Source organism: Leucoraja erinacea, chromosome 19 (assembly GCF_028641065.1).
Source record: "Leucoraja erinacea ecotype New England chromosome 19, Leri_hhj_1, whole genome shotgun sequence".
Lineage (NCBI taxonomy): Eukaryota > Metazoa > Chordata > Chondrichthyes > Rajiformes > Rajidae > Leucoraja > Leucoraja erinaceus.
In genome coordinates this window covers 17,099,334-17,118,895 of record NC_073395.1, presented here as the reverse complement: position 1 = coordinate 17,118,895, position 19,562 = coordinate 17,099,334, and the positions used below count along the sequence as shown (strand labels likewise).

Sequence of the window (19,562 nt, the reverse complement as noted above, 5' to 3'; positions counted from 1 at the left end):
CCCTAGGAGACAACATTGTGGGTGGTTTTGCTCCAATTGTCTGCAGCTAAGCAGATGTGCTGGTGAAGGATAATGCTTCCTCATTTATCACATTTTCAACTAAATTACAACACCCAAAGATTTGAAAGGTTAACAGAACTGGATAAAAGCAACATAGCAACCGTTCAGCATTTTTTTATTAATAAATCAGATATTTCCACTCAAGAGTAAAAGTTGCTTTTTAGAACTATTGTTTGCCCTCATTAATAAGATGACTAAAATAACAAACTCGTATCCTAAAATTCAATCTGTCATGGAAGACTTCTTGTCCCACCCGCAATAGGAAGGGCACAGATGAAATAGAATAGATTTTAATTTCCTTAGGTTAATTTTGAATTTACAGTGTAGGCACAATCTTTTTATCTCGTGCACAGGCCACACAGGAAGGTACGCAGTTGTAAAAAAAAAAAATCCACCAGAAGAATCATGTTTAGGTTCACAAGGTTTATGGGACACAACTGGATTGTGCAAGAATCCATGGATTACAATTCTATTTTTAGAATTTTATTCTCACCATAACTATAATAAATTGTACAATAGTGATAATTCTACTTTGAACCCATTACCCCTCTATAGTTTGAATAAAGATGACCTTCCAGAAAACCTGTTTTACTGTTTACTACATTTTTCACCTGCATTATATCATCTGTCAATTGTTTCATTTCCAGGTTGATTTGCCCAAGACCAGTTTGCTTTTTCTTGAAACTTAAACCTTTCTTTTCCATGTACTTCCTCTGGTACTTGAATGAAGCTTATTTTGACAAATTGAATAAGGAAGAGCTCTGAAAATCCAGTCACAATAAAGCAATTTTATTTAATTTTTTCAATTTTTTTAAATTTGTAATTTTGATTCTGTAATTTTACATATTTTGTGCTTGCTAATCAAAGACCTAATCAAAAACGGTCGGCACAGTGGCGAAGCAGAAGAGTTACTACCTTACAGCGCTTGAAATGCCGGATACCCGGGTTCGATTCCCACTATGGGTGCTGTCTGTATGGAGCTTGTACGTTCTCCCTGTGACTGCGTGGGTTTTCTCTGAGATCTTCGGTTTCCTCCCACTCCAAAGACGTACAAGTTTGTAGGTTAATTGGCTTGTTTTAAATGTAAATTGTCCCTGGTGTGTGTAGGATAGTGTTAATGTGCAGGGATCGCTGCAGACTCGGTGGGCTGAAGGGCGTTTCCACACTGTATCTCTAAACTAACCTAACCTGTAAGCAGCTGCCTAGGCATTTCACATTATTCTTCAAAGACATTTAGTCATTCATTCTGTCCTCTGCTTCCGATATGCAGCTGTTTGCAGAACACAAAGTTGACACTGCTTTACTGGGAACTCAACATCCTGGTAATGAAACAAAAACAGAAAAAGCAGGAAACACCTGGCAGCATCTGTAGAAAGGGAAAGACTCACTGTGGAAAGTGAAGAAATCCACCCAGGTAAAGTATTTCCCCAATAGTAATGGACTAGACCAAACAGTATCTGCTCTGGAACTGCATGCAAGATTAGTATAGGAAACAATCAAACTTATGAACATGGTGATATTCCAAGGAGTGCTGACCTCTTCCTTACACGTGTAAGCATTCATGATGAGGTGGAAAGCAAGATTCAAATTCCATGAATTGCTGCTTCCACAAAGTGCAACATTCAGGATTTTGATAATAGAGGCAATTCAGCACATTAAAACATAAATCTAGACATGGCAGGGCACGGCAGAACTGAGGAATACACATCCTGTGGCTTGAGAGAGCACCAATGGGCTTCCCCTGCTTGGAATGCAAAAATAATGCAAGATGTTTTTAGCTGAAGGTGCTTGAACTCTAGGTTTTGGAGCTTGAGCGACAGCTGACATCACTTTGGTCAATCCAGGAGGCTAAATGCTTCAAGAGAAGTAGTTTCTAGAGGTGGTCACAAGAGTGCACCTCAAATGAATACTGGCAATATTGCGTGACTTCCAGACAGACACAAATATTTCAGGAGACTTTGACGACATCTTACCCTCTATCGTCGCGTTGAGACGCACGGGTAGCCTTGGGCTGCGCAGGACGGTCGCATGGAGAAGCGCGGAGGGGTATGGAGTTGCGCGCGGTATCGCGCGGTTCTCCAGGATTTTGTAGCGCACAAAATCTTTGCGCGCCTCCGGCGTGACGTATCGCGTACGCATGCGGGAGTATTTCGGTCGCACGCAGGCGTCCTGACCTCGTGCGTGTAGCGCATGGTGACGCATGATTACGTCACCATGCGCCGCTGCGCGCTGCCCATATCCATGACGCCTTTTACGTGTCATGGATATAAGCGCGCGCGATTAAAAAATTTGCAGTTTCGTAGAGAAAACTACGTGGTGAACACCAAAATACACTAAACCGGAAAGTGCAAAAGTGAATTGATGCTTCACTTGCAATGACTGCTTGGGTTCCTGGATTGTGGGTAAGGAAGAGGTTAAAAAGACAAATGTTGTATCTCCTACAGCTGGATGAACGAATGACATGAGAAGGGGTGCAGTTGGTCAAAATGGAAGAGCAAACCAGATAAGCAATACAAAATGCTGGAGTAACTCAGCGGGACCCGCAGCATCTCTGGAGAGAAGCAATGGGTGACATTTCGGGCTGAGACTCTTCTTCAGACTGAATAAGTCTCGACCCGAAACATCATCCATTCCTTCTCTCCAGAGATGCTGCCTGTGCTGCCGAGTTACTCCTGCATTTTGTGTCTATCTTCAATTTAAACCAGCATCTGCAGTCCCTTCCTACAGATTAATTTGGTCTACAGATTAGTTTTCCAATTGCTAGCACCACTCAAGAAACTGGAACATTTTAGAAAATCACCATATCATGAACTGGGTAAATATCATAAACTGGGTATTCAAATGACGTCACGCGCTCAAATGACGACGGCCAAGTGGGACAGGCCCTTAACTATATAAGGGGACATTTAAGGGAATGATTTTCTGAGGTTTAAATGAGGCTATGGCTATAAACAAAATAGGGAATGCTCATTTGCTGCGAGTGTACCATAGGCAACAGGACTTTCCCATGTATGACAATTTTAAACGTCCATCCCCAATTTGTAACTATGTCCTCTTGTTCAATACTTCCTCATTGTTCTAAACTCCAGCTCCCCATGGCAAGACAATAGATTACTACAAATTTTAATAACGTTTTTGATTCTGTATCTCTTTTTTCATCTGTCTCTGGTTATTTCTGTCACACAATTCTCCTACATTTCTCAATCTGCATGATTTGCATTTTTAACAGTTAATTATTTTTAATTTACATTGTTCTTAATGTTTATTCACTGTAATAGAATTACAATCATTCAGATTGAGAAATACAATACAAAACATGAATGTCTCTTAAAGATTCTGCACAAAATTGCATTTACATCGTTTCTGTTAAAAATCGTAAAATGTCATATTTTATTAAAAAGTACTTAGCATGTCCTTGGGTAAAATAAAGCTGAACTGTTTTGGCAATATTTCTTTGTCACCATGAATAACTTTGGAGTTTTTTCAGCTTATTTTTCCAGCCACTGAATAAATCATGTGACATTTTTCACAAAATGTTTAAACCAGTATGTAGGAAAATAATGGTCTCCTTCAGCAGCTCTGACAAGAGTTCGGACATTACACTGTCAAATTATAATGGTTCTACTGTTGATCAGAGATTTCAAATACTGAACATCATAATTTGTCTTCACAGCATTGCAATAAAACAATCATTAAGCTCATGTCGAACAATAGCACTGGTCTTAAAATTAATCTCTGAATATATGATCTAATCTTTGAATATATGTCCTGATTATATGCTCATTTATCTTTGATAAATCACCTGGGAATGCAGCACCATTATGCTGTTTTGCACATGCCATATTTATTATTGTATTTATCATTATGTATACTATTTACTTTGTGAGTTTCATGTGTACAAGGAATTTCATTATACCCTGATGAATATAACAATAAACTAACCCAAATCAAAAACCTTTACAGACACACAGAGGAGCAAGGAAATACCAAAGGAACTCTCTACGTGAAGCGAAAGAGCAACCAAAGCCAGTGGGATTGGAAAGGACCAAGAAGAAAAGAAAATGAGTATTAGCAACTCCAAAAAAATCTAGAATGTTTTGTGGAATAATAATGTATCATTGAATGCAAACAATTAAATATAATGTAATTCTGATAACTCATACTTTCTGTATCAGAACTGGCTACTTCTGCCCGCCACCATTTTGGCAGTTTTCCGTTGTTTTATTCATATACTGTGGAGTGCTACGCATGTCCCACGACCTTACCATTATCATCACGTTACACAGACAAAGATGCATAAAGTCTTTGTAACTGCCTATACTAACCCATTTGGTCAGCCTATTAAAGACAAGAGTCTAATTTAGCTTAGTTTAGAGATACAGCTTGGGAATCAGGCCCTTCCGCCCATCATGTCCACGTGAACCAACAATCTCATATTCGTACTAGTTCAATGTTATCCCACTTTACCTCCAAACTCCAGAATTCCCTCTGCTCCAGCAAAAACAAGCATAGCCTATCCCAATCTCTAATTATTGAAATGTTACAATCCAAGCAATTTCGTAAAAATTTCTATCAAAATTGTGAGAAAGTGTTTCAGAAGCAACGCAATGCTGATTATCCCTTTATTCTGCTCATTCAGCCACACCTTCTCCTACTGAAAACAAACTTGATACATAGATATGGATGTGGTAGACTGAAAGTGTTTCTGTGTTGTATTTGTATAATATGGTTGTACTGCATCTTCTGTGTGTTAGCTAAATTACAGCGTTGATCTATCCCATTTTCTTGCCTGCCAGATGGCATTTTCTGACACTGATTAGAGACCACATTTTATGGAAGCTTCAGTTTTTATTTGAGCAGCTTCTCTGACTCTGTAGGGACAAAGAAAACCCTGTTGCTTATTGTGTAGCGAGGACTGCAGATGCTGGTTTAAACTGAAGACAGACACAAAAGGCTGGAGTAACTCAGTGAGTCAGGCAACATCCCTGGAGAAAAGGAATAGGTGATGTTTCGGGTCGAGACCCTTCTTCAGACTGAGAATCAGGGGAAAGGGGAGCAAGAGATATAGATGGTACTTAGGAGTAATGAATGGAAGATATGCGAAAAGCAACGATAACCAAGGAAATGCGTGGTACACAATAGGCCATTGTTGGCTGTGGGATAGGTGATAACGAGTATAGAGAAACTCAATCGAACGATCCACTGGGTGGCGCCACAATGACTGCCTAGCCAACAATCTGTCTCGTCCTGTTCTTCTTAGTAGTGTTTTAGTATGTGTTAAATGTATGTTTTAGTATTCTTTAGCTTTGTTTTATCTGGTGGGGGGGGGGGGGGGGGTTGGGAGAAACTTTTTAAAATCTCTTACCTCGACGGAGATGCCATTTTTTTCTGTATCATATCTCCGTCCACACTGCGGGTTAACATCGAATGACTGGCAGACCCTTGCTGTGGATCCTGTGGACTTAACATCGTGGAGCTGGCGGCCTGTCGGGGATCGACCTTTGGAGCTCCAACCGTGAGAGCCTGCGAACTTAACAATGTGGACCAACTTTGGGAGCTCCAAGCTGCAGGAGCTTCGACCACCCCGATCACGGGAGCTTCAACCACCCTGACGCAAAGGCTTCTATCGCCGGCTGTGGGAGCTTCGATCGCCCAGACTGAGAACGGTTCAACTGCCCCGCCACAGGAGAGTAAAGAGTGAAGAAGATTAGACTTTATTGCCTTCCATCACAGTGAGGAATCCGTTGTGGTGAATGTTTATGTTAAGTTTTATGTAGTTGTGTGTCTTGATGCTTTTTTTTTTTAGTATGGCTGTATGGTAAATCGAGTATCATTGTACCTTAATTGGTACACGTGACAATAAAATACTCTTTGAACCCTTAAAACTAGCACGACGACCAGGGGAAGGGTCCTTTTCACACCTTACATTTTCTTTGTACCCTTCCATATCTCTAGTTTCCCTCTCCGTCTCTGAAGAAGGGTCTTGAAGAAGGGTCTGAAGAAGGGTCTTGACCCGAAATGTCACCCAATTCTTCTCTCCAGAGATGTTGTCTATCCCGCTGAATTACTCCACCATTTTATGTCTATCTTTGGTGTAAACCAGCATCTGCAATTCTTTCCTACACATTTAGTTAAAATGTTGTGATGCTTAATTCAATTTCAATAGTGACATTGCCAAATGCAAGAAAAATAATCCATGTGGAAGGCCAGCCTATGTTATCGACTGAAATTCGATTTAGATAGGCTGAATCTTGGACAATGTGAGATGAGACTTCATAGAAGTTTGAAAGAACTTTCAACAAGAGAAAATAAATTGCTACAATGTTGTATTCTAACCAGTAGGATGTCAAGGGTGTTAACATAAAACAGTATAGCACAAGAACAGGCCCTTTTGGCAGAGCACATATTTTTCCTCCAAACTCAGTAAACAGACATGTAATTGACAGATAGGTGTAATTAGAAGTACATCTCAATCTAATTTTGTAGAAGCCCAAAAATTAATTTGTCCTAGTTAAAATAGTGCAGCATGAGAAGTTATGATGCTCGATACAATCCTCATTAAAAATGTTGTGCGTTTCTGGTCATACTGTGATGTTTCCTTGGTTTTGGATATACAACTGAACTTATCAACAGCAATGACATGAAGTTGTAGGCACTTTGTAACAAGATCAGGATTCAGTGCTTAGAAGAACATAAGCACCACATAGGCATTACTGAGTAACAAAAAAGTGCTGGAGAAACTCAGCGGGTCAGGCAGCATTTGTGAAGGTAATAGACAAACAAGGTTTCAAGTCGGGACCCTTCTTAAGACTGATTGCTATTTAGGTTCTTGTAAACCATGGGTAGATAGACCTTTTTGTGCTTCCTCCTATGTGGTTACCATGGCTGCTGTAGTAAATTTGAAACCTATGTTCCAATGGCAAATATCTAATGGGAGTTGGTTTTGTATCCAGATAAGTGGCTGTAAGTGCAAGGAAAACTAAATGTGAATATTGTGTAGACTAAGCAATGAGGCTATAGAACATAACGAAGCAACCCGAGATAAAATGCAATTTGAATGTAATCGGCCCTTCCACAAGAATCAGTATTAGCAAAAATTGGTTATTCCATGGTATACAACCGCTGTCATTTTTCAGACCAGCGAGTCTGAACATTTTTGAAAACCAAAAAAAGGCTTATACAACCGCCCACATAATTAGTGCAAATTACATGCTGAAGTCACATTTCTACCAAGAACAAATAACCTATTGGAAAAAAAAGAGAACAAATTTCTGACAGAATGCAGACAGAAAGAATTGCGATTTTACACACTAGGTTACATTTATTTTCAACTGCACAGCAGTGTTTTCCTGATATTCTGAGAGTAAATTTTTACTTCTTTCACTTTCAATAGTGATCTTTGTAAATTTACTGCTGGTGCTAAAGTTAGGAGTGATCCCTATTTACTTCTACTCCTTTGCAAATTTATCTAAAATATTAAAAAAAACTATCAGCTTCATTAAACAAACTTCAGTTTCAACTCACTATATTTCAAGATTATTTCCTACTGTCAAACTCATTTAAATACAACAATTATAGAAGTTAATCATTTCCTGCAGGAGTGCACACACACACACATTCCATGCAGCCATGGATTCCATAATTAATGCCTGCACTTCACACGGAGTGCATAAATCTGAGTGGCAGTTTTGTATACGAGCTTTCAATTGTATCCCAAAATGACAATACTGATAAAATTACGTAAAAATCAAATTACATCTACATTCAATTTATATCATATACATAAGAGTCTAAAAAATTATTCAGATTTCCACTGCCCCAAACGAATTTTGAGAGAGTATGTCTTTTCATTTGTTAAAGTGAGGACTGATTAAGGATAGTCCGCAGGGGTACAAGTACAGGTTGAACACTGATTTTCCAGCACCCTCGGTTTTAGAGCCTTTGTGAATTATCTGTTTTTCCAGACCAACAGAGGTCATGTGATAATGAAACGGCAATATAGCCCTGGCCCGCTAATGACACTCCTCACGTGTCTCTAAAGTCAGAGGATCTTTAGTCAGAAGGTGGTGAATCTGTGGAATTCTTTGCCACAGAAGGCTGTGGAGGCCAAGTCAGTGGACATTTTGAAGGCCGAGATAGATTCTTGATCAGTACAGTTGTCAGAGGTTATGGGGAGAACGCAGGAGAATGGGTTTAGGGGGGAGAGATAGAACAGTCATGATTGAATGCCGAATGGCCTAATTCTACTCCTATTCCTTATGACCTTAAAGCACCAAGGACTGCTAGAAACTTAAAATAAAACAAATATAAAACGTAAACTGAATGTGAATGGAATAACCTGCCGACCCATCCCCGGCCCCCACCATCTCACCAGTGTGTGCCCCAACTTCAGACTCCAATCAGAACACGCAAGATTCACCAACGAGTCCTTCTTCACCCACCACGCATTACGGTGACATGGCTGTTGTTGCAGCCCACATTGTAGACCCAGGGACAGCGCTTACTTCGGGTCGCCGCCCCCCCCCCTGCTACCCCCCCTCGCCCATATCCGCCCCCTTCTCCACCACCACCGTGAGCCGCAACAGCCGTGTGAGTCTGTGAAAAAGGGCTCGCTAGCATTGTGTCATCTCACTTTAAAACTAGGCGCCAAAGTGCTGGCGTAACTCAGCTGACTGAATCAGTCTGAGGAAAGGCCCCAATGTCACCTATCCGTATTCTCCAGAGATCCTGACCCGCTGAATTACTCCAGCACTTTGTGTCCTTTCAGTGGGTGAAGATGGGCTTGCTGGTGTGAGCCAGGGATGGATTGGCAGGTCCGTCCTCTATATCCAACGTCTGAGTTTTTGACTTTGAGTTTAGTTTATGGTTACGTATACTGAGATACAGTGAAAAGCTTTTGTTGCTTGCTAACCAGTCAGTGGAAAGACAATACATGATTACAATCGAGCCATGAACAGTGTACAGGTGCATGATAAAGGGAATTACATGAATAACATTTAATGCAAGATAAAGTCCAGTAAAGTCCGATCAAAGATAGCCTGAAGGTCTCCAATGAGGTTATTAGCTCAGGACTGCTCTCTTGTTGTTGGTAGGATGGTTCAGTTGCTATAGAACAACTGGGAAGAATCTGTCCCTGAATCTGTACGTGTGTTTTCACATTTCTATACCTCTGGCCTGATGGGAGAGGGGAGAAGAGGGAGTAGCCAGGGTGTGATTTGCCCTCGAGTATGCTGGTGACTTTGCAGAGGTAGCGCGAGGTATAAATGGAGTCAATGGAAGGGAGGTTGGTTTGTGTGATGGTCTGTACTGCATGCACAATTTTCTGCAATGGAGCTGTTCCCAAACCACGCTGTGATGCACCCTGATAAAATGCTTTCTACGGCGCAATTGTAGAAGTTGGTGAGAGTTGTTGGGGACATGCCAAACTTCCCAAGCCGTCTAAGGAAGTAGAGGCATAGGTGTGTTTTCTTGGCCATTGATTCAATATGGGTGGTGCAGGACAAGTTGCTGGTGATATTTACTGCTGGGAGTTTGTAGCTTTTAACTATCTCTACTTATGAGGGGGTCATTAAAACAAAGGTTTACTGTATTGTCTTTGCGAAACAGTTAGAAGATTGATAGCATTATTGATTATTTCACGACGGAGGGACTCAACCATAAAGAGTGCTCGTCACTCACACTGCCATCTGTGGCCGCTCACGGAATTTCAACTGAGCTCTGGATTATTGGGGTTGATGGACAACAGTTGCCAGCGATCACCCCGTACAATAGCACTATCCTACACACAAGCAACAATTTACAATTTTTACCGAAGCCAATTCACCTACAACCCAGTATGTCTTAAGATTTAATAGGGATCCGAGGGGCAACCTTTTCAAACAGAGGGTAGTGGGTATATGGAACACACTGTCAGAGGAGGCAGGTACTATAAACAATACTTAAGACACTTGGACAGGTAGATGGATAGGAAAGGTTTACAGGGATGTGGGCCAAACATGGCTTGGTGGGACTAGTATAGATGGGGCATCTTGGATTGCAAGAGCCTGATTTCTTGCTGTATGACTCTTTGTGGTTGGTTGCGATTCAGTAGGTGATATCTATCAGCAAATGTTTGCACACAAAGGGAATGCAATTGAATTCATAAGATAACTATCAGATTAAAAATGTTTTTTCATTTTTCCACAGATTTAATTTAACAAACAAAATAAATTAACACAGCAAACTATTTCAGCCTTTAGTTGAACAAAATATTTTTAGCTGCTAGCATGGATATCATGCTGAGATTTTGAAGCACATATTACCTCCCTAATAGGCTAATCTAAGCTTAATTCTGACACCCCATAGTTATGTTTAGAAGATGTACAATTTAAATTGTATTCCTTCCATTGTTTTAAAAAGTGTGTTATTGAAATTAATGTCAAGACAAGTTTAGTATCTGCTCTGCTAAATTAACCATCTCATCTATGCTGCTGTTATAGATCAAACAGAAATTATTCTTCTGCATCATAAATCTCAATTATTTAGGAGCACTACACTAGGGCATGGTAATAATGGCGGTTCAATTTGATAAGTACACCTGTAAATCTTCTTCTGAACTAAGTTGACCAAATAATTTAGTACTTGGAAGCTGGTTCAAAACTGAGCAATTTGTGATGGAATTTTTGGCACTTGCCTGCACCATGGGGCTGATTAACTGGAAGGAAATTCGTAGTACTCGGTGAAAATACATGCAGTCAAGAGAATATGATCAGGATCAAATCTGGGTCACAGAGCACGTGGCAAGGATCAAATCTAAGTCCCTGGAGTTGAGGCACTGCTCGTTCCAGTAATACAAGCATGTTAGCAACGAAGGAAAAGAAAAGGCCAGTATTCATGTAGAAATTCTTATTTGTTATCCTCACCTTTGTCATCCAGGTGAGACTTGAGATGTTACCAATATTTTTCTCCATTGTTCCAAACACTGGGCATTCAGAAAAAGACACACAGTGCTGGAGCATCATGGATAGGTGATGTTTCGGGTTGGGACTTTTCTTCCGTCTAATTGTGGTGGTAGTGGATGGGGGGTGGGGGATTTGAAAGAGGGGAGGGGTAGGACAAAGGTTGCCAAGTAATAGGTGGATACATGAGGGTTTTTTTGATTGGCAGATGGTTGGACAAAGGCCAGAAGTAAAAAGACAGAAGGCGTGAGACAAAAGGATTAAAGAGTTGTCAATTATGAAGCTAGAGGAAGGAATGTAGGTGAAAGGGAAGGGAGAGTGGAGGAATAGGTGCGAGTCCAGGTGGGGCACAGGACCAAAGGGCAATTAACTAAAATTGAAGAATTCAATGTTCATACCGTTGAGTTGTCAGCTATCCAAGCTCCTATTTATCTACTCCAATCAATGTTCTCCAAAGATCCTGTCTGACCCACTAAGTTACTCCAGCACGGTGTCTTTTTTTGTAAACCAGCATCTGCAGTTCTTTTTTAACTGGGCATACAAACTTACCTTCACTATATTTCGTTTAGCCTCTTACTTCTACTATCTTAACCTCAGTGGCACAGCAGTAGAGTTGCTGCCTTACAGCGCCAGAGCCTCGGGTTCAAGTACGGGTGCTTGTCTGTACAGAGTTTGTACGTTTGTGACCTGCGTGGGTTTCCTCCAAGTTCTTCATACTCCAAAGACATACAGGTTTGTAGGTTAATTGGCTTGGTATAAATGTAAATTATCCCTAGTGTGTGTGTGTAGGATAGTGCTAATATGCGGGGATCTCTGGTCGGAGTGGACTCGGTATTCTGGCATTATCATCTTTATCATTTTACATACCTTAACAATCATATCTATTGTTTGTTTCCTTTCAATCTGTAAAGTTTTTGCTTTTCTTATCTGTCTTTATAATACTACATTTATTCAGGATCTGTCTTATGATCTTCTGTGTACCTTCTATCCGTTGGACATTTTTCAGTATGAAGGTTAGAACTGGAAATGATTTGCCGTGTGTCAACTGACGAGTGATTCAAGAAAGATTTGGTTCAGATTATGATGCTGGTACATTGAGGATGATTGAAAACTTACTCACAACAACAGTCCAGATAAACAGTCAAACAAATAGTGACGTGGGTAAGACCACATGGAACATATGGAATCGTGGCCGCTTCGCTAACTTTAATTAGAGACCAAATAATTAGCAGCACATATGATCAACAATATAGTAGTTAGGCATTGCAAACATGCATTTTAAATAGAAGCACCACCTTTATCCTGCCCACATTCAATTTTGGTAACATCACAATGAAAGCCCTTTTCCCGGATTTATAATTATAGATGCTAACCTCTTCAATCTCCTTGGTCTTCTTGGCAATTGTTCTAGTGCGATGATCTGTTTGACTTGGGTCTATAATTTCAATAGCGCCCAGTGTACACATTTCAAGATCATCCCAGTTATCTGGTAACAGCATTTGAATAGCATCCTAAAGTCAAAAAAGACAAATGTTAAATAGTGCTTTTTACATTCCCATTTTAACTGTGAATGACAGACTGTATAAAGTGCAAGTGTGAAATGAAAACATCTTTAGTTTACCCAATAAAGTAAACATCGGAACCAACTCAAATGGATACAAGGTGATATAACCCAATCTCATTGGTGTACTTGTTGAGCTGTTTGAACATACATGAAAAGAAAAATGCAGTAGCCCTGCATCAGCGACCTTGGGAATCTGTCAAAACTACTTTAACCATGAGCTATGTGCATGATTGTCTAGATGCCAAAACATTGTGCCATCCTGTAATACTTCTGGATAAATATCTTTAGGAGTGAAATTATGATGTTGTCAAAGACAGTATTTTCTTTATGTACAGTTTACTTGTTCTTTTAAATAAGGCTCAGTCACAAATCTAGTAGGCTTGAAATTCAAACAGCATAATACACACAAGTAAAAAGTAAGTAGTTAAGTGATTGTTTGACAAGAATGCTGGCAATAGGGTTAGGTTCTCCCCAGGTTACAACAAGGCTTCAACTAACTCAGCAAAGCATCTTTTACAGTGACTAATTACAGTTTGTAATGAGACCAATTAAACACAGAAAGCGCCAGGAATACTCAGGAGGCTAAGCAGCATCTATGGAGAAATATTGTTGAGCACCACTAGCATTATACGTATTTATTTCAAATTTCCTACGCCCACAATTTTTTGCTTTGCCTCAATGAGAGCTGAGAACTAACAAGAGGCAAAAGATTAAAATGCAGGACCTCAAGGTTGGTAATCTCTGGATTATTACGAGTGCCATGTGTTTAATAGGACAGGACAGATGAATATGTGGCTGAGGAGTTGGTGCAGGGGACATGGATTCAGATTTTTAGACTATTGGGCTCTTTTCTGGGGCGGAGGTGACATACAAGAGGGATGGGTTGCAACTGAACTGATGGGGCACCAACATCCTTACTGGGGAGGTTTAGTTTGGTTGTGTTTAGTTTAGTTTAGTTATACAGCGCGGAAACAGGTCCTTCGGCCCACGCCGACCAGCGATCCCTGCACATTAACAGTATCCTACACCCACTAGGGACAATTTTTACATTTACCAAGCCAATTAAACTACAAACCTGTACATCTTTGGAATGTGGGAGGAAACCGAACATCTCGGAGAAAACCCACGCAGGTCACAGGAAGAATGTACAAACTCCGTACAGACAGCACCCATAGTCGATATCCAACCCGGGTCTCCGTCGCTGCATTAGCTGTAAGGCAGCAACTCTACCGCTGCGCCACCGTGACAGTGTTAGTGCTACTCTGTGGGGTTTAATCTAGAATGGCAAGAGATGGGATTTTCTGTTCCCATTTGCAGACATGGTAGGAACAACCAGGGGGGTAGATATTTATAATGTTAGAAGGATTACAGAGAAGATCAGGACATAGATTTAATATGGATGATGGTAGAGGCAGGTTATCATATTTAAAAAGTACTATGTATAAATCTAGTTATTATCTGGGGGTAAAGAACACTGAACAGTGGGATGAAGCTAGTTAGCACTATTTTTTAACATGTTACAATGCACTAAATGGGTCTACTGTGACATTTGTATTGTAAATGTTCTGAGCAAGTGATGTAAGTACAAATGGAGATCGTCAAAAATCATCTTACTGATAATGAATGCTTAGGAAGTAAGGCTGCATGTGGGGTCAAATGAATGACTGGTTAAAAACATATGAAACAAGTGCATCAGACAAATGGGCCTACTCCATCATTCATGGCTGCAGAGAGGAGGGTGAATAAGATAAACAGTCAGTAATAGATACTGAAGGACTGAGGATCAGACATTCAGTCCATGCAGCAATAACAAAGGGTAACAACTTATTCAGTCAAAGATTAAATGAAGAGATTATGATGAGAAAGATGCTCTGGGAAGCTGGTAATCAATACTTTTAAGTCACAAACAGAAAAATTAGTTAGTGGAAAGTTATGAAAATTAGTTGGCCAGTGGAAAGTTATGAAAATCAGTTGGCCTTTAAATGCACATCTAATTTTATTTGATTAACTCAGTACAACTGAAAAAAAGCTTAAACATTGTAGCAAATGATTTAAATTGGCATACTTACACCTGCATCATGTTCATTTATTTCCAGTTCTGGAATGTGCTGCTGTTCAGAACTCCAATCTGTCTCAATGTCTTTGTTCAAGTCATCACATGTTTTGGTGCTTTTATAAAAGTTTGTACTCTAATTAAATAAAAATAAGCATTTAACTTCTGAGCCTCATATTTCAGTTATATTTGGGGTTCTCTTTTCCCACTCTTACAGAACAAAAAAAACTTTGGCCCATAATTTTTGCTATTCTTAATGCATAGAATGGGAAGAAAGGAAATAATGCTAGCTGCTTACCTACTGTCAAATGTGACAGTAAGTAAGCATGCTTATAGGTTACTTCCTACAAATTATAAACTATTCTGATTGACAGTAGATTTTCTTTCTTATATCTATACAGAATTTAGCAAAGTAGATGAACTATTTGCTGCAACATGATTCAAAATTTAAGCAACCTCCTGCAGTGTTGTGCACATGTTCTCTGGCCTGGCAGCAAAACACAAAGTGCTGGAGTAACTCAGCAGGTCAGGCAGCAACTGTTAAGGGACTAGATAAGTGACGTTCCAGGCTGGGAACAATCAGCAATTGTTCTAGTGCGATGATCTGTTTGACTCGGGTCTATAATTTCAATAGCGCCCAGTGTATGCATCTCAAGATCATCCAAGTTATCTGCTAACACCATTTGAATAGCATATTAAAGTCAAAAATGACAAATGTTAAATAGTGCCTTTTATCTTCCCATTTTAACTGTGAATGACAGACTTTATAAAGTGCAAGTGTGAAATGAAAATCCCTTTAGTTTACCCAATAAAGTAAACATCGGAAGCAACTCAAATATGAGGTGATAATCCAATCTCATTGGTGTACTTGTTGAGTTGTTTGAACATAGATGAAAAGAAAAATGCAGTAGCCCTCCATCAGCGACCTTGGGAATCTGTCAACACTACTTTAACCACGAGTTATATGCATGATTGTCTTGATGCCATAACATTGTGCCATCCTGTAATACTTCTGGATAAATAACTTTAGGAGTGAAATTATGATGTTGTCAAAGACAGCATTTTCTTTATGTACACAGTTTACTTGTTCTTTTAAATAAGGCTCAGTCACAAACCTAGTTGGCTTGAAATTCAAACAGCATAATACACACAAGTAAAAAGTAAGTGGTTAAGTGATTGTTTGACAAGAATGCTGGCAATAGGGTTAGGTCCTTCCCAGGTTACAACAAGGCTTCAACTAACTCAACAAAGCGTCTTTTAGTGACCAATTACAGTCGATAATGAGACCTATTAATCACAGAAAGTTCCAGGAATACTCAGGCTAAGCAGCATCTATGGAGAAATGTTGTTGAGCACCACTGTTTTTATCAGCATTATCTGTTTTTATTTCAAATTTCCTACACCTAGTTTTTTGATTTGCCTCAATGTGAATTGAAAACTAACGAGAAGCAAAAGATTAACATGCAGGACCTCAAGGTTGATAATCTCTGGATTACTACCGATGCCATGTGTGCAATAGGATAGGACAGATGAATATGGGGCTGAGGAGTTGGTGCAGGGGGCAGGGATTCAGATTTTTGGGCTCTTTTCTGGGGCAGAAGTGACCTATACAAGTGGGATGTGTTACACCTGAACTGATGGGGCACCAACATCCTTACAGAGAGGGTACACAAAATTGCTGGAGAAACTCAGCGGGTGTAGCAGCATCTATGGAGCGAAGAAAATAGGCGACGTTTCGGGCCGAAACCCTTCTTCAGACCCTTCTCCTTCTCCTCCAATTTTGTGTACCTTCGATCTTCCAGCATCTGCAGTTCCTTCTTGAACATCCTTACAGAGAGGTTTAGTTTAGATTAGGTTTTTTTTAAGTTTAGTTTACTTTTGTGATACAGCACGGAAACAGACCCTTCAGCCCACCGGGTCTGCGCCGACCAGTGATCCCCGCACATTAACACTATCATACACCCACTAGGGACAATTAACCTCCAAACGTCTTTGGAGTGTGGGAGGAAACCGAAGATCTCGGAGAAAACCCACACAGGTCACGGGGAGGACGTACAATCTCCGTACAGACAGCACCCGTAGTCGTAATCGAACCCGGGTCTCCGTCGCCGCATTCGCTGTAGGGCAGCAACTCTACTGCTGTGCTACTGTGACCATGTTAGTGCTACTCAGGGGGGTTTAATCTAGAATGGCAAGAGATGGGATTTTCTGTTCCCATTTGCAGTCATGGCAGGAACAACCAGGGAGGGGGGGGGGGGCAGAGATTTAATCTGTTAGAAGGATTACGGAGAAGATCTATCGCAGTCACTGCCTCAAAAAGGCTGGCAGCAGCATCAAGGACCCGCACCATCCTAGCCACTCACTCATCACCCTGCTGCCTTCAGGTAGAAGGTACAGGAGCCTGAAATCTGCAACATCCAGGTTCAGGAATAGCTGCTTCCTCACAGCCATCAGGCTATTAAACTCAACTCAAACAAAACTCTGAACATTAATAGCCCATTGCACTTTATCTGCTTATTTATGTGTGTATATATATATATATATATCCAATGGTATATGGTCACACTGATCTGTTCTGTATTTATTTATGCCTACTATATTCTGTTGTGCTGATGCAAAGCAAGAATTTCATTGTCCTATCTGGGACACATGACAATAAACTCTCTTGAATTTTGAAATAGATTTAATATGGATGATGGTAGAGGCAGAGGTTATCATATTTAAACGGTACTTATTATCTGGGGGTAAAGAACATTGAACGGTGAGATTAAGCTAGTTAGCACTATTTTTAACTGATTTTTACAATGTACTAAATGATCTTCTACTGTGCCCTTTGTATTGTAAATTTTCTAAGCAAGTGTTGTAAGTGCAAATGGAGATCAAGTCAAAAAATTATCTTACTGATAAAGCTTAGGATGTTTAAGAAGGAACTGTAGATGCTGGAAAATTGAAGGTAGACAAAAATGCTGGAGAAACTCAGCGGGTGAGGCAGCATCTATGGAGTGAAGGAAAAAGGCAATGTTTCGGGTCAAGACCCTTCGAAGTAAGGCTGCATGTGGGGTCAAATGAATGACTGGTTAAAAACATATGAAACAAGTGCATCAGACAAATGGGCTTGCTCCACCATTCATGGCTGCAGAGAGGTGGGTAAATAAGAAAAACAGTCAGTAATAGATAGGGGCAAGATACTGAAGGACTGAGGATCAGACATTCAGTTCATGATGCAATCAAAGGATAACAAATTATTCAGCACAGAGATTAAATGAAGAGATTGTGATGAGAAAGATGCTCTGGGAAGCTGGTAATCAATACTTTTAAGTCACAGACAGAAAAATGACCAAGATGGTGGAAAGTTATGAAAATCAGTTGGCCTTTAAATGCGCATCTAACTTTATTTGATTAACTCAGTACAACTGAAAAAAAGCTTAAACATTGTAGCAAATCATTTTAATTGGTATACTTACACCTGTATCATGTTCATTTATTTCCAGTTCTGGAATTTGCTGCTGTTCAGAACTCCAATCAGTCTCAATGTCTTTATTCAAGTCATCACATGTTTTGGTGCTTTTATAAAAGTTTGTACTCTAATTAAATTAAAAAAAGCATGTTACTTCAGAGCCTCTAATTTCAGTTATATTTGGTGTTCTCCCCGCACTTACAGAACAAAAACCTTTTGGTCCATAATTTCTGCTATTCTTAGTGCATAGAGTGGGAAGAAAGGAACTAATCCTAGCTGCTTACCTACTGCCAAACGTGACAGTAAGTAAGCATGCTAATAAGTTACTTCCTACAAATTATAAACTATTCTAATTGAAGGTGGATTTTCTTTCATATATCTATACAGAATTTAGCAAAGTAGATGAACTATTAGCTACAACATGATTCAAAATTTAAGTAACCTCCTGCAGTGTCGTACACATGTTCTCTGGCCTGGCAGCAATGTTCAGGTGCAAAACACAAAGTGCTGGAGTACCTCGGCAGGTCAGGCAGCAACTGTTAAGGGACTGGATAAGTGACGTTTCAGGCTGGGACCTTGTTCAAACTGATTGTAGTTGGTGGAAGAATGCTGGAAAAGAAGTGGTGGTGGGACAAACTTTATCCATGTCAAATGATAGGCGGATACAGGTGAGGGCAGTTTGACTGGCATATTAGTGGTCAAAAGCAAGGGAAAAAATGAGACAAAATGGCGTTAGAAAAGGAAGGGAGAGGAGTGAAACGCAAAGCCAAAGAGATGTATACAAGTAGAAGAGGACAGGAGGGATGGGAAAAGAGTGGTGAGCAAGGGCACAAGAGAGAGAGCAAAGACAGGCAGCTCGATTTGTTACTAACACCTATGAGAGAGAAGCGAGTGTCACCAAACTTCTGAATTCTCTGGGGTGGAACCCTCTCCATGACAGACGTGAAGCTCACCGTTTGACCTGTTTTTACAAAATGTTAAATGGTCAGCTCGACATAGATTACAAGACCTACACCAAACCCAAACCAATTAGGAGCAGACGAGGGCATTCGATCCAATTTGTGATCCCAGCTACAAAGACAGATGTGTACAGCAATTTGTTCTTCCCCCGCACAATTAAAGCATGGAATAATCTCCACCCTACTATAGTTACCCAACCAGATGCAACTAAATTTAAAGTAGCTCTTTCTTCCCAATAACCCTTTCTGGCTTAAGCCCTCCCTTCACCACCTCCAGTTTAAATTCCATTTGGAATATTTTGGAGGACCAAGAACCAAGAGAGAGAGAGCGAGAGAGAGACAGAGAGAGAGACAGAGAGAGAGACAGAGAGAGAGGGAGAGCGACAGAGCAAGAGGGTGCCGTGGGGTAGTTACTTAAAATAGGAGAATTCACCGTTCATACCGCTGGGTTGTAAACTACTAAAGCAGAATATGATGTATTCTTCCTCCAATTTGCATGTAGTGTTCCTCTGACATTGGAGGCGACCAGGAT

At 40.2% G+C, this 19,562-nt stretch overlaps 1 protein-coding gene across 5 annotated transcripts in view; it reads right to left on the bottom strand.

The window, feature by feature from the left end:
• pphln1 (periphilin 1) overlaps nucleotides 1–19,562 on the bottom strand; it is a 73,971-nt gene that overhangs the window by 8,531 nt on the left and 45,878 nt on the right. For 4 of the 5 annotated variants that reach the window (XM_055650431.1, XM_055650429.1, XM_055650432.1 and 1 more), the window contains 3 exons: nucleotides 18,079–18,198; nucleotides 14,631–14,750; nucleotides 12,371–12,508 (listed from right to left, as the gene is read on the bottom strand). In XM_055650431.1, coding sequence (XP_055506406.1) covers nucleotides 12,371–12,508; nucleotides 14,631–14,750; nucleotides 18,079–18,198 — 378 coding nt within the window. The remainder of the gene's footprint in view (nucleotides 1–12,370; nucleotides 12,509–14,630; nucleotides 14,751–18,078; nucleotides 18,199–19,562) is intronic. The other variant, XM_055650433.1, reaches the window with a different exon arrangement.